Source organism: Diachasmimorpha longicaudata, chromosome 11, assembly GCF_034640455.1.
Source record: "Diachasmimorpha longicaudata isolate KC_UGA_2023 chromosome 11, iyDiaLong2, whole genome shotgun sequence".
In the NCBI taxonomy this organism is placed as follows: Eukaryota; Metazoa; Arthropoda; class Insecta; order Hymenoptera; family Braconidae; genus Diachasmimorpha; species Diachasmimorpha longicaudata.
Genome location: NC_087235.1, coordinates 4,620,017 through 4,632,664, shown reverse-complemented (window position 1 = coordinate 4,632,664; position 12,648 = coordinate 4,620,017). Strand labels below are relative to the sequence as shown.

Here is a 12,648-nt window from a genome sequence, read left to right as displayed (position 1 = left end):
GGTGATGGGGTGATAGGTTCTCGGGAAAGGAAGGGGACGCTGCGGGACTGCACCGGAGCCTGTGCATCTTTATGTATGTGAGTATTGTAGGTGTGCGTCAGAGAGATAACAAAAATGGCGATTATTGGGTAATGAGTCAATAACTTTCGTCAAATTTTATCAAACAATTTGGTTTATTTGTGAAAAAATTATAAGTAAAGTAGTTGTATTGCGAATTAAATATTATTGGATTCTAGTGGTGTGGAAGAGCTGCCGAAAAGGTCTTCAACACTTCTGTCTGGACAACCTCGATAGAATCTTCCAAACTGAAAAAAAAAGCAGATGCATACTTTCGGGTTACAGCACATGCCAGACAGGATCAGTAGTTCTACTCACTTCTTTACGTGTTTTTGGAGATTCTCATGAATCTGGATGAAATTTTTGAGACCCTGGTTGCCCTTATTCACCGTCTTTCCTTTTTCTCCAATCGTTGAATTCACGAAGATCAAAAAGTCATTGCACTCCTTGAGGGTAGCTAAGAATTTCTCCATGTCCTCTGTTGTTTTCGGAATTATGACATCTTTGCAAGTGAGAGTATCCAAGGATTTGAGTATTGACTGAATCTGACCGAGCGTTTCCACAGGTTTGCCCTGATAAGTTTCTGCAAGGATGGAAAAAAAATAAATCATCCATTTCCGTGAAATATTATCATCTCATAAAAATTCGTAGTACTCAGAAGGGCTGTAATTTCCTTGATTTGGGCGTCTGAACCCCTCTGAATGTCATTTAATGCAGAAACCTCAAACTGTTTCATTCTAATGCTATGAAGTTTTTGCTCGCACTGCTCTTGCTCCTTCGCCAAAGCTGATAACTGCGTCACTATTACTTTCTCCCTCTCGTGAATCTTCTGCTTGACGATGTGCTCTTCTGCCAGTGTTTGGACGTATTTGTCGTAGAGCAAGCTCAGCTCGTTGTTGGGTGCGTCGGATTCAAAACGCCTGGTGCTGTCCAGCAAATTCGCTGGCACCGACGGGTTTCTTCTGGGCACCGGTGCACCTAGAAATTTCAAAGATTCGTTTCTGCTGTCAATTTAGCTTTTCACAAGCCTCCAGGAGAAGCTGTTGTTGGTGGGATGTCTTTGGAGTAATAAACAACAAAAATAATACAATAAAATTGTAACTCACCTGGTATTGCAAAATCTGTTGGTGCCATCGTCGCTCGACATCTGACTTGTCCACGATTTCGAGCTCTTGATACTGCATCTATTCTGTCTGGAGTTCGAGCTCTGACAACCCTAACCAACAAAACGCAAATTCAAGAAAGTATAATTGCAACTAATTTTTAATGAGAAGTCATTACGTTTGGGCTCTCCTCATAGTTGGTGTTGTAGGTTTATCCTTCTGCATTGTTGAAGTAATAGCGGCAGGCAAATGTGATTATGGAATGAATAATATATTGGCTTTATATTTCCCGGAGTGATGGAGATCGATTCAACAATGGAGTATTTAATGAGCACAAATCAGAATTACAAATGCACTTTACACTATCTAATATATACCGTTTGATTTTCGATTTACAATTTTCTTGGCCACTTTTGTCACATCATCGACCACTGTGTATAAATGGAATTGTGGCGGTTAGATCAGCTGATCGTTTGTTGTTCTGATTGGCCAGAAGGGGGTAGAGGGACCATCCTAACCTAAAAAACTGGGCATAACGGTGACAGCAACCCTGGTAGTTCCACAACGATCCAATGGAGAAGGTTAGAACATTCCCTTGTTTATTTGTATTCTCATCATTGCTTATCTTTTCGTGCAATTCTCGAAATAAATTTATTTTCCTAATCAGGAGAAGAGAGAGGTGCCTTCGCTCTTGCGAAAAGTCTTAGCAGTTGATGCATACGTCACCGATGTATTCGTGAAAAAACTCGAGAGAATTTCACCTCTTCGACAGCTCAGAGTCCATTGTAAATTGCTGGAGGTAATGCCTGAATGCCCTCAGTCAAAAACATAGAATATTCGCCATGAACTGATTAATTTTTTGGTATGAAAATAGATATCAGCGCATGGGATTCCCTGGCTCGCCGGGTGGTTGGCATTGCTCTGGATTGTTAACAGCAAAAATTTGTATCAGATGCAAGTGAATTTATTTTTAGGTAAATCAAAGCTTCATCAACCCAGTACCGAAGTGATGCAACAAGATAAGTCAACTTATCACTGGGCCTGGTCTTTTCGAGTAATATCTCCATATCTGAGAGAGATAGCGGAATTTTCGTAATTGTATTGGTGTAGCACTCAATTCGCTCCAAAGGTTATAATTTAAATTTTGCTATCTTTCCCAGATATCAAGACATTCATGAAAAATTGATCAATAGTCAAAAGTGATCTGTCTTCTTTTACCACTTCGCTACTGAATTTCACGTAAACTTTTCTTTCAACCCCTTAATGAGTTTTTTTTAGGGCTCTTGATGGATATCTTTTTGATTGCTATTCTGAAGGCAGTAACACGAAGACGAAGGCCCATGAAAAGTGACGATCCCTTCGCTGTGGGACCCGATAAATATTCCTTTCCATCTGGACATGCCTCGAGAACGACATTCATCACCTATTTCTTCATAAATCTGTGGCCAGTGTCCTTTGTATTCATACCTCCTCTGCTAGCTTGGACGATATCCGTTTGCATCTCGAGACTGTTAATGCGGAGACATCACCTTCTTGATATAATTGCAGGAATCGTTCTGGGGTTACTCAATGGTTTATTGATAGGTGTCATGTACTTGGAAGCTGATACATGCCTTGGTCTCGTGTCTTGGTTGACTGATGAAAAACTTGACGGGGGTGAATACCACGTATGAGAGAATGTGTCTGTTTAAATATTTTTATAATTGACGAGAAATGATCATCGTCTTGATTATAGTTATAGTTACTACGTCTTCCTTTTGTGATAAATAATAAGACGAGTTGACGGCTTAACTGAGTCTTTATTCTGTAAAATGTTATATCAAGAGTGTGAATATTTCAATATGAGTTTGAATATGTTTATCCCCATTTCTGACTTTTGATTTGTGTTTAACTTTTTTGTTGTTATTCACATAGTTGCCATTTAATGAGTCATAGGGCTTATGGATCCTTGCAAGTTTTATTACCAATCTAAGTCGATTTCATACGGTTTATTCTATGTACAAATAAGTACGGGGCGAGGAATAGCATATTTAATTTTTTGATATTCTTTAATGTAAGTTTAGAGCGATATCAATGCAAGTAGCTGTGCGTTGCCAATGATTTCTACAAATAATTAGTCATTATTTGACCTCTATCATGTTGCTTCTGTTTAATATTATCGAACAGAAAACTACAAAGTGGTCGTTGAACATAAGAGCGTAAAATTCACACCGTGAACTAAATATACAAATTGCATATTTTGTACTGAAAAATTATGAGTGAAGAAATTCTACAAATTATATTCTTATCTTCGAATTGGCGGTACGGGGAGAAAAATCATCGCAAGTTGACCCGGAATTTCTGGCAATGTTTTAGCGAATGCCATAACTCCCGTAAAAATTCCAATAATTTCACAAACATTGAAATTTCCATCGGAATTCCCTTCAAAATTAATTAAAATTCAAAAACTCTCAAGGTATTTTACTAAACATGTGGAAATTAGTGCTTCATAGTCTCTACCACAAAGGTGAGTGATAAAATTTGAGATCCAAGTGTCCTGACTGATTGCCACCAACTTCTTGTGCACAAGATGGTGATGCTTTTACACTCGTCGTTGGTCTCTCCTCGACGTGAACAGGAATTACAGGTTCGATCTCTTTGGGAGCAGGCTCGGGTTTGGGTGATGGTTCTGGCTCTGGTTCGGGCTCGGGTAGGCGTTCTGGTTCTGGTACAGGCGGTGGAGCAGGCGTTGGTATTGGTCGTAATGATGTAAAGGGCGTTGGCTGGGGCACGTACTCCGCGGCAGGAGTTGGTGCATTGCTCGTCTCCTGGGGACGAGTCCTATGCTCATCCTCAGAGTACAAACTCAGAGAACGAGGACGTTCCATTTTCGGACCCGGGTTTGACGATATTTCACTACAAAAATTTATTCTATTCACGAAATATTTTTGGCTGTTTTTTAAAAGCACTACAACACTCAAATGATTTTTCTGTTTTTTTTTTCATATCAGCTGCATGAGGATGAACAATTGGGTAGGATTGTGGGGATGCATTGCCAAGTAATCCGAGTAATATAATGAATAAAGTGGATAAAGAAATAATACAAAAATCATAATTGCGAAAACAGCTGCATTTAATGTATAAATATTAAGTGATGCACATTAAAGTGAACAATACAAAAATAATTCACATGTGGTAAATAAATAATCAGCAATTGCACGTAAAATCATATGGCGTCATAAATAATGAAAATTTAAAAACCTAAGGTAAAGAATATATTAAACTTAATGATAAAAATTTATTTTTCTATCTAATTAAAGGAGAAATAATCACATGCCTGCTTGGATCACTAAGAGGAATGCTCAGTGAACGTATTACAAAAATAGCAGGATTTATTCTTAGTGTGTGGTAGAGTGAAATTAGACAGATACAACATTGCTCAGTGACTCGATATGAGTTAAGTGAATGACGAATGCAACTACACTATGCGTTATGTACCACTTGAATAATAATCGTAGCACATGGACACGACATTAGCCAGTGATTTTTAAATTCTTCTAATTTTTCACTATTCAGGCGCTTACTTACCCAGTTCGTTCGGTTGTCTGTCCAAAAACTGGGGCATTATGAATTATCTGGAAGGACACAAGCGTTAGTTATTAGCAGCAATGGGTGAGTAAATGTGTAATTGATTGTGCGCTGGAAGGTAGGTGGTTCAGAGGATAATTTAATACACTTTTCAATCAAAATATATTCATCGTACATTGGCCATGGAACACTGTGGCCTGGCGGCTGCGTAACGTCCATAGGAGCTTCGAGGGGCTGCTGAATGGGGGGTTGAGTGCCCATTAATGCTGTAACATTCATTTTAACTCATGAATTCCCATAAAAAAATCATTTTTTTTCTGACAAATGGAAGGGTGAAATAAACACGTTCCCAGAAAACAGTGTCCGTTTTACCCCATTGAGTCCTATGAAAAAATTACCTAGCTGACTGAGACTTTCGAATGTCATTGTTGTTATACACTGAACCCTCAACAGACCCTCGTGACTGTAAATTGTATCGATTGCCCCTAACGTCTTGGAACTCTGAAACAAAAAACATTGTAAGGAGGATCAATTTTACCCTCAATAATCCGTTAAATTTTCGTATATGCAAATATTCCAGGTCACGTCAATTGAGCTTAGAGACACTTTTAATTGAGAGCAGTTTTACACTGGTTATACTGTCCACGTCCTTGACCGAATCAATGGAAAGGCCTGCACTCCAGTTCCAGCGTATACGGATGACATTGACCGAATTTTATATATTCGGGTTTTTTTTTCCTCTCGTTTGATACTCAGAGGTAGATTAATGGAGCGTGTTTTATAGAGTAATCGAAAAATAACGCATTACCATCGTCGAAGAAGCCATGAAACACGACGAATTTATTGTTCTGGGGTATAATTTTCTCGAGTCCATAATGTTTATGCAGGAATTGCAGGAATTTCTCGGATGGACGATCAATCGCCAGCTTCACAGGCCTCATACGCTCCTCCTGTAACAAATCATTGTTGAGAATGCTAACTGGACTGTGCTGCTCCCGTAAGTATTGTTTTTTAAATTCACCATCAGCATGTGTTGGTAGAGAACCTTTCCCAATCCCATACGTTGTCTCGTTTCATGAATGTAAAAGTCAAGAATGCATCTCGGTTGTAACTGGAAATGAACTCCAACATCATCGAACATGAAGAGATTCTTGGAGCCAGTCTTCAGAAGACCAATGACACATCCGAGCCCCCTGAAAATAAGGAATTTTTTTCTCAGAGAAAATACCTAATGGAGGTAAGGTAATTGACAACACTGCAGATCCTGCTGTTAAAATCTATTTATTAATGATCAATTACCCATTGCCCTCGGCATCAACGAGAAGATAAACGATGTGGTCAGTGTCTCGTAGTTTCATAGCACTTGTTATCGGTTTGCTGAGGCCCTGAGCTCTTGCTGATGCCTCGCCCATCTCGTCCAAGATCCTTGATAACTGCCTCTGGTATTCACTTTAAATGAGGAAAAAATAACTGTCGTTAGACATAGCAAAGAACGTGGAGGAAATCTTATTCTTCCTGAATTCCCACCCGCGTTTTTCCATTTTCATGTTAATAGTCTGTCCGGTTATTTCGTTTTATAACAGACTCGCTTAATAGATGAATTATAAAATTTATGAAAAAATTAACTATTCATTTGGTCCCACTCTCTTTCTCTCTCTCTCTTTCCCCGAAAATTCAAGTCCACACGATTATTACTTATATTTTTCTATCTTAACTGCATCACATCCAAAGATTTCCCTCGTAATAGAAAAACATGCGATGTAATATATTTTCGTGAAACTTTGTCTATTGTTTTGCGTCACGCAATGCTCGAAGCTGAGTTCGAAGACCCTCTGAATAAGTTTATAACACTCTAGCCTCGCTCCACGTTAATCTTCGTATTCTTAAGTGAAAATAAATTTAAAAATCGTGGCTTAAATTGCCAGAGGATGTTGCAAGGAACAATAACGAAGGAGCGATGGCTAATTACCGTAGACACCGTTAGTCAACAATAGAGTGAATCATCATTATGTTTTCGACCGAACGGAGCATGATCGTGGAAAGTTTCAATTGTGGTTCTTTCTGATGCGGGTTACCTGTACAGTTAGAATATAAGAATGTATTAGTGTTGCTTTCACAAGACTCCTGGTGAATTTCCCCAGAATCACTGATAATGATACGCTCTGTGATCACAGGCAAATGATTTGATTATTCACGAGGGATATTCGTGTCAATGTGTTATACAAGTCAGGGTCAATCGAGGGCGTCCGATAATCAACTGCACGGAGAGAAAAATTCAACAAAAATTATCAGAGAAAACAATAAAAATTACAACGTCAGTCGAAAAGTTTCTGCCCATAAAAAAAAATTCTAGGGAACAAATTTAATTTTGCCGGCAGCGTAAATTGTTGCATAATTTTTATTGACTATTTCTCTCACCGCAGTTGTAGTCAATATTTACGTAGTTCATTGAAGCAATTCACCGAAGTTGATTTAACCAATGATTAGAGGTTTTATTCGTGTCACAGGTGGGCCACGCTCATTATTTCTTACAGTCTTTACTCTAAAAATTAGGGCGATCGATACAAAACACCTATTAGGAGAATCTATAGACTCCGCAGGTTGAATCATTTTACCTAGTTTAAACGTCGTATGAGTCATTCGCGCATAAAATATTCATCACAATGAACTTCAGTAATTTGAATGTTATAAAATAATCCACGAATCCTGCGAGAATTTGTAGACAGAAAGATGAGGAAGTAGAAGGTGAATGAAAGGAGTCTATACGTAGGAAGTAGTTAACATCCGCTGTGCTCGTCGGAATGAAAAGTCTTGATGTTTATCCTGGCCCAGTTGTGAATGGGGGAGTTACCCTGGAGAGATTTTTTAGATTGGTTTACACTCATATAAATTATTTTCTTAAATTAATATTTTATCCAGGAGTTGGTAGGGAAGATAGAATCTTTGAAAAAACATTCGGCAGCTCATGGAAGTCTGACTCAGGCGGAAAAATATTATTCAAGTTAATCGAATTAAAATGACCAATTGATTAGGTGAGGAAGGGGGCAATGATGTACCAAATAATATGTACTATGGGTAATGGAAAAAAAATTTCCCACTTGTTTCGAAAGAAGACAATGCGATGGAAAAGTGGTGCGGTGCGACCCGCTGACGTTACCTCTTCCGCCTACATCTTCAGAGATGACTGAACCCAACAGACGGCTCACAATCAGTGAATGCCATTAAGGTAAATAAATGACACGTTTATCTTTCCTTATCATTACAAGCAAACGATTGAATATGAAATTCTTGAATTTTTCTTTTCAGCGGTCATTAGTAAAGAGGAAGAGGAAGAAACGGGCATTTAAATAGCCATCATCGAGGCAGTGAGAAATGACTGTAGCAGGACATGCATTCGGTGAAAGTACAGTGCAGACGCAATCACTAAAGATTGCAATTGAAACGTAACCTTGATAATTATTTTCACTACAATAATCTCTCAGCATCTGACGTAAACATCAAAAAAGAGGAATTACTCACTTTAATTCACGTCGATCGCCTCTGAAGTCTTCCGGTATCAAGCTCTGCGTGACCTTGTTTATTTTTCTCGGTAGGAGTCTATTCACATTGAACTTAAAATCCATTTTGTCGAGGTACTCCTCTTATGGGTTTTTTTCAACACAAGACACAAGGTAACCAACTGCACGTGCCACACTCACGAGTATTTTTTTTTTCAAGGCTCGGTCAGTCAAACAAACGATGGAAAATCAATCAATTTTCATAGTTGAGAGTTTGACATTAACGGAAGATTTCAGCGATTGGTCCACGATGTTCTGTCACAAAAGTGACACTTACTCAAACTGAAAAGAAACAATTCTTAGGGTTGGGTATTGATTTTCTAGGGGGTGGTGATTGAAAAAAATTATTGAGATGAGAAATTGGTGATGAGAGGGGTGTGGACAGGATCTTCCCTGGTTCTTCAACCTCAGGATCTGTCTAGAGACTGCGTAGTAGCTGTCAAAAACCGGGGGAGGCAAGTGATTTGACTGCGATTGCGCGAGACAAGTCTGTTGTCGCGGAAACGTTAAAAAACAGGAATATTACCTGTAAATGTTGTATCACACGGCGACTGTCGATCGCGGACTACACACTTGCTCTAATATTTCAGTTTCCTCGAAGGTCGCGCGCTGCCTGAGCGCATGCGCTTCTTTACTCTTAAATCCCCTCCAAATTTTTATTATTTTATTTCTTCCGATCGCCATGTTCGCCATCGCTGGTCTTTATTACCGACAAACTTCATATTTCTACCGCTCGCCGCCATCTTGCGGGACGCACAGGCACTACCAGACGCCTTTTGCATTTGTCCCTGTCTCCAGTCTCCACTCCCGTCGAACTTGCTGGGACAGCGGCTGTGTGCGGACGATACAGAGCGATCAATAATATTACGAAGAAAAGCGAATGAAAAATTGGGAAAATGAATTGGTAAGAAGTCCATACGATTCATGATAATTCTCCGTGACTGACTGCATCATGCTGCCTGGAGATTACGATAGACTTCAGAGTGAACCTGAGAACTACGTGAAAAACTTCTACGATTTGTTTAAAAGCATCGCCGAGGCCCAGAGGTATACAAAAACAATACTCCTTATGGCTATTATAACCTCGAAAATTTTGCTTTGTTTACTTCAGTGTTTTTTGTCAATTGCATTTACATTATTTTCCGTAATTGTTGATGTCGAATTGTCGACAGTTTTGGCGGCAAAATTTTGTTGCCTACTCAGTTCAATAGTTTTTCCATCTCATTTTCCGTTAATTTTCATACGTAACCTCAACGAAAGTAATAACGTTTAATTTAATTGAAGGACAGATTCAAAAGTGGTTCAAGAGAACTGAGAAAAACAAACAGGTCAAACCTAATGCAATCACGATTTCGTGTTGTTGATGGCAAACGTGGACGCCGGGTTCCCAATACTTGTTATTATTATTTTTCGAGGATGTTTAATATAAGTGTTTGTATTTTCGTTTCACTTGAATTGTCCTTTATGAAAACAAAACCAACGTTCGCTCTCCTTAATTTATAGGTTAAGGAACGACTGGAAAAAGTTTAAAAAAGCTAGGTTAAATAAAAAAAGAGACAAGAAGAAGCTAGACACCAGTAGTGATTTGGGTTACACGAGTCCTCCAGAGATTGAGGTATCTACCAATGCCTCAGCATTCTCTGTATTCACCACTGTTAGAAGTACAGTACTCGACAAAAATGGTAGAATTACTGGTGAAACAATCAGAGCTTCCACCTGCGATTCTCCCCAGCCGTTGGACCTCAGTGAAACTATTGAAACTGATAGTGACGATGACGACAGAGTATCATCTACTCCGAGTTTACCAAAGATTGTGGGCATTGGGTTGAGAAGCGTTTTCATGCTTGTCCGAGAAAGTAGAAATATTGAGCCTGTTCTTTGTGCTAAAGCATTGGGTGCTCTGCTCGATGTACTACAAGGACAACTTCCCGAGGGGCTGAAATCCGAGCCTGACGATGTGGTCGATCCTTTGTTCGATCTCCTGTTGGACCTGGCGACGTCACACGGGCCAGAGTCGACTGTTGCCAATGATGGTAAACACCTGACGGCAGTTGCCTGCGCCTGTTTACTGAGCCTTGTTGTTGTTAGAGGTGATACGGGACGGCTTTTGGCTGCTATTGCTGCTCTACTGATGTGTCCAAAAGCCCTAGCCACTCAAAATATTCAAATGCCATGTGTTTTAATATCCCTCCAGAGAAGTGTTGAAGCTGTTCTGTTGGGAAAACTCACAAGACCCGACTGGATAACCTGTGGTATTCCAAAGAATTCAAGAATTTATACTTTCAAACTTCGTTTACCAAGTGAAATGAGTAATGTTACATTGAATGGACGGAGTTTCGTCAGTGATGGAAAGTACCTGTACCTGCATACTAATCGTGGATTATTGAAAATTGGAAGTGGCTATGGTGGAACTGTTGGTGGACAGCTTTATGGGCATAAGCCTGATTTTTATCCTACGGAAGTAGGGTGGTTGGGCTATGCCAATAATTCATTGTATTTCAAATGTGCTCCTAAGAAGCAGTGTGAGTTGTTGGAGCTGGATGTGGAGACACTTACTGTGAGGGGTATTGCTGTGCTTGAGGGTCGTGATTGGCCCTCGTCTGTTATGTTTTCGGATGGTGAGCATTTAGGCATGATCACTGCTGGAAAAGACGAGGGTTTCGTCGTTCGTACTATCAATACACTCAGTAATCCAGTGACAGTGACTTCCGAATTACCTCTGAAATTAGCTAGAAAGTGTGTAGATGTTTTTGGGTGGGCAACATTTGACGAGGAACTGTCTGTCCATACGTTAAATCCAACCTGTGATGATGAGATTATTATGGTCACTGCAGGAAAAGAATTTAGTCTGCTTAAAACTGCCTCAGGTAAGCTCTTGTACACCGGCAAGGGCAATGCCCTTGGAATGAAGAGCAATACGAGACCAAATCGTTGGCTAGATTTTCCACTGGGAAAGAGTTCACGAGTCATTCATATAGCTGCTGGCCACGATGGTCAGCATGTTATCCTAGTCATTGAAGATGGAACAGTGTTATTTGCGGGTACAGCGAGACGCGGAGAGGATGGTGATAGTTCGAAAGTACGGCGACCCTTGAAGCCAGTAAAACCAAAGAAAATGCTCAAAGCAGAGGGACATTGTATTGTCGATGCAGCTTGCAACAATGGATCAACAGCTCTCGTCACCAAAGAGGGTTCTCTACTCATGTTTGGAAAGGATACGTTGCACAGCGATTCCACCAGCGGTTTGGTGACGGATCTCAAAGATGTTTTTGTTCAAAAAGTTGCTCTTGGCAAAGCCCATGCTGCTGTACTCACGAATAAAGGGCATCTCTGGACTTTTGGAATTAATAATAAGGGACAGTGTGGCAGGGAGTTCTCTGTCTCCAGAAGTGTCAACAAAGAGGTAACTGTTGTCGCTATGGAGACTGGAATCGGTGAAGACGAATTAATTGTAGCTGAAGATGAGGCAGGAGAGCAGGTTGAGGACTGGGAGGAAGCACGAGGTATGTGTCCACCTAGTCAACATCAGTGGAGGCACAGGGCTTGCATGGTTTGTACGATCTGTCGGGAATGCACGGGCTTTGGCATATCATGTCTCAGCAGTATTCTACCAAATCGTAATCCAAAAAGACCTGGACAGTGAGTATTTTGTTTCTCCCTATCTTTCCTGCAAATTCTAGCAGTTTATTGATGGTTGTTATAATGTCCATGTTTCAGGGAGTGTGGTTGTGGTGTTGGGGACAGCGGTTGTGCTGAATGCGGCTGCTGTAGAATCTGCGCCAGGGAAAATTGTGACAATGGAGGGGATATGGCAGTTTTTGGCCCCTCCGGGGCTGGAGATACAGGCATGATGAGATTGCACATGTTATTTGAAGGTAGATCAAGTCCTACCAGCCACCTCTGCCGGCTGGTTCTCACACATTTTCTTCCATATTTTATTAAGTTACTAATGCAATAACCTCATGATATCGAACAGCTTGCTAGGGTCTGGTAGGTAATATTTTATTGCAAGGGTAATATTAATCGTCATTTTTTTTCCGTTGTATCCAGGAAAATCGGGTTCTAATTTGAAAGACTATCTGAAGAGAAGGCTTGAGGACAGGAAGCAACGTCAAAGAATGAAAGCCGGCCCAAGTACTATTAAATGGTGCATGAAGATGAAGGGAGCTAATAATCAACGGACAGGTAAATCAATTCTACTCTATTTTTAATATTTTATATTATCCCCTGGGATATCTGCTCAGTCGAACCTTTGGATGTTTTCGAAGCATAAATTTTTAACGATACCATGCAATATGAATATACCGGGCAAAATAATTTATTTCACTCATTGAGCCATAAATTCTTGTGATCTATCCTCTTAC

At 40.0% G+C, this 12,648-nt stretch overlaps 4 protein-coding genes across 9 annotated transcripts in view; 2 read left to right on the top strand and 2 right to left on the bottom strand.

The window, feature by feature from the left end:
* Positions 1-154: 154 nt before the first annotated feature.
* Positions 155-1,678, bottom strand: LOC135167673 (uncharacterized). 2 transcript variants are annotated; one of them, XM_064131121.1, is made up of 6 exons: positions 1,538-1,678; positions 1,339-1,379; positions 1,164-1,273; positions 712-1,035; positions 376-640; positions 155-305 (listed from the first exon to the last, which is right to left on the bottom strand). In XM_064131121.1, the coding sequence occupies exons 2-6, from the start codon at positions 1,353-1,355 to the stop codon at positions 233-235; spliced, it is 789 nt and encodes a 262-aa protein (XP_063987191.1). In that variant the 5' UTR covers positions 1,356-1,379; positions 1,538-1,678; the 3' UTR covers positions 155-232. The 2 variants fall into 2 exon arrangements, with proteins under 2 accessions (XP_063987191.1, XP_063987190.1); XM_064131120.1 differs by lacking the exon at positions 1,538-1,678 and having other exon boundaries at positions 1,339-1,479.
* Positions 1,602-3,026, top strand: LOC135167674 (polyisoprenoid diphosphate/phosphate phosphohydrolase PLPP6). The gene is made up of 4 exons (XM_064131122.1): positions 1,602-1,741; positions 1,828-1,959; positions 2,035-2,134; positions 2,439-3,026. The coding sequence occupies exons 1-4, from the start codon at positions 1,733-1,735 to the stop codon at positions 2,831-2,833; spliced, it is 636 nt and encodes a 211-aa protein (XP_063987192.1). The 5' UTR covers positions 1,602-1,732; the 3' UTR covers positions 2,834-3,026.
* Positions 2,475-8,946, bottom strand: LOC135167667 (alpha-tubulin N-acetyltransferase-like). 2 transcript variants are annotated; one of them, XM_064131096.1, is made up of 9 exons: positions 8,811-8,946; positions 8,247-8,566; positions 6,027-6,176; positions 5,749-5,920; positions 5,536-5,677; positions 5,126-5,228; positions 4,903-4,993; positions 4,728-4,774; positions 2,475-4,070 (listed from the first exon to the last, which is right to left on the bottom strand). In XM_064131096.1, the coding sequence occupies exons 2-9, from the start codon at positions 8,348-8,350 to the stop codon at positions 3,656-3,658; spliced, it is 1,224 nt and encodes a 407-aa protein (XP_063987166.1). In that variant the 5' UTR covers positions 8,351-8,566; positions 8,811-8,946; the 3' UTR covers positions 2,475-3,655. The 2 variants fall into 2 exon arrangements, with proteins under 2 accessions (XP_063987166.1, XP_063987167.1); XM_064131097.1 differs by having other exon boundaries at positions 2,475-4,055; positions 8,811-8,944.
* A 136-nt stretch (positions 8,947-9,082) lies between these two features.
* Positions 9,083-12,648, top strand: part of LOC135167647 (E3 ubiquitin-protein ligase MYCBP2) — a 52,973-nt gene continuing 49,407 nt past the window's right edge. For 3 of the 4 annotated variants that reach the window (XM_064131058.1, XM_064131057.1, XM_064131055.1), the window contains exons 1-4: positions 9,083-9,331; positions 9,788-11,923; positions 12,002-12,159; positions 12,335-12,469. In XM_064131058.1, coding sequence (XP_063987128.1) covers positions 9,237-9,331; positions 9,788-11,923; positions 12,002-12,159; positions 12,335-12,469 — 2,524 coding nt within the window. In that variant the 5' untranslated portion in view covers positions 9,083-9,236. The remainder of the gene's footprint in view (positions 9,332-9,787; positions 11,924-12,001; positions 12,160-12,334; positions 12,470-12,648) is intronic. The other variant, XM_064131056.1, reaches the window with a different exon arrangement.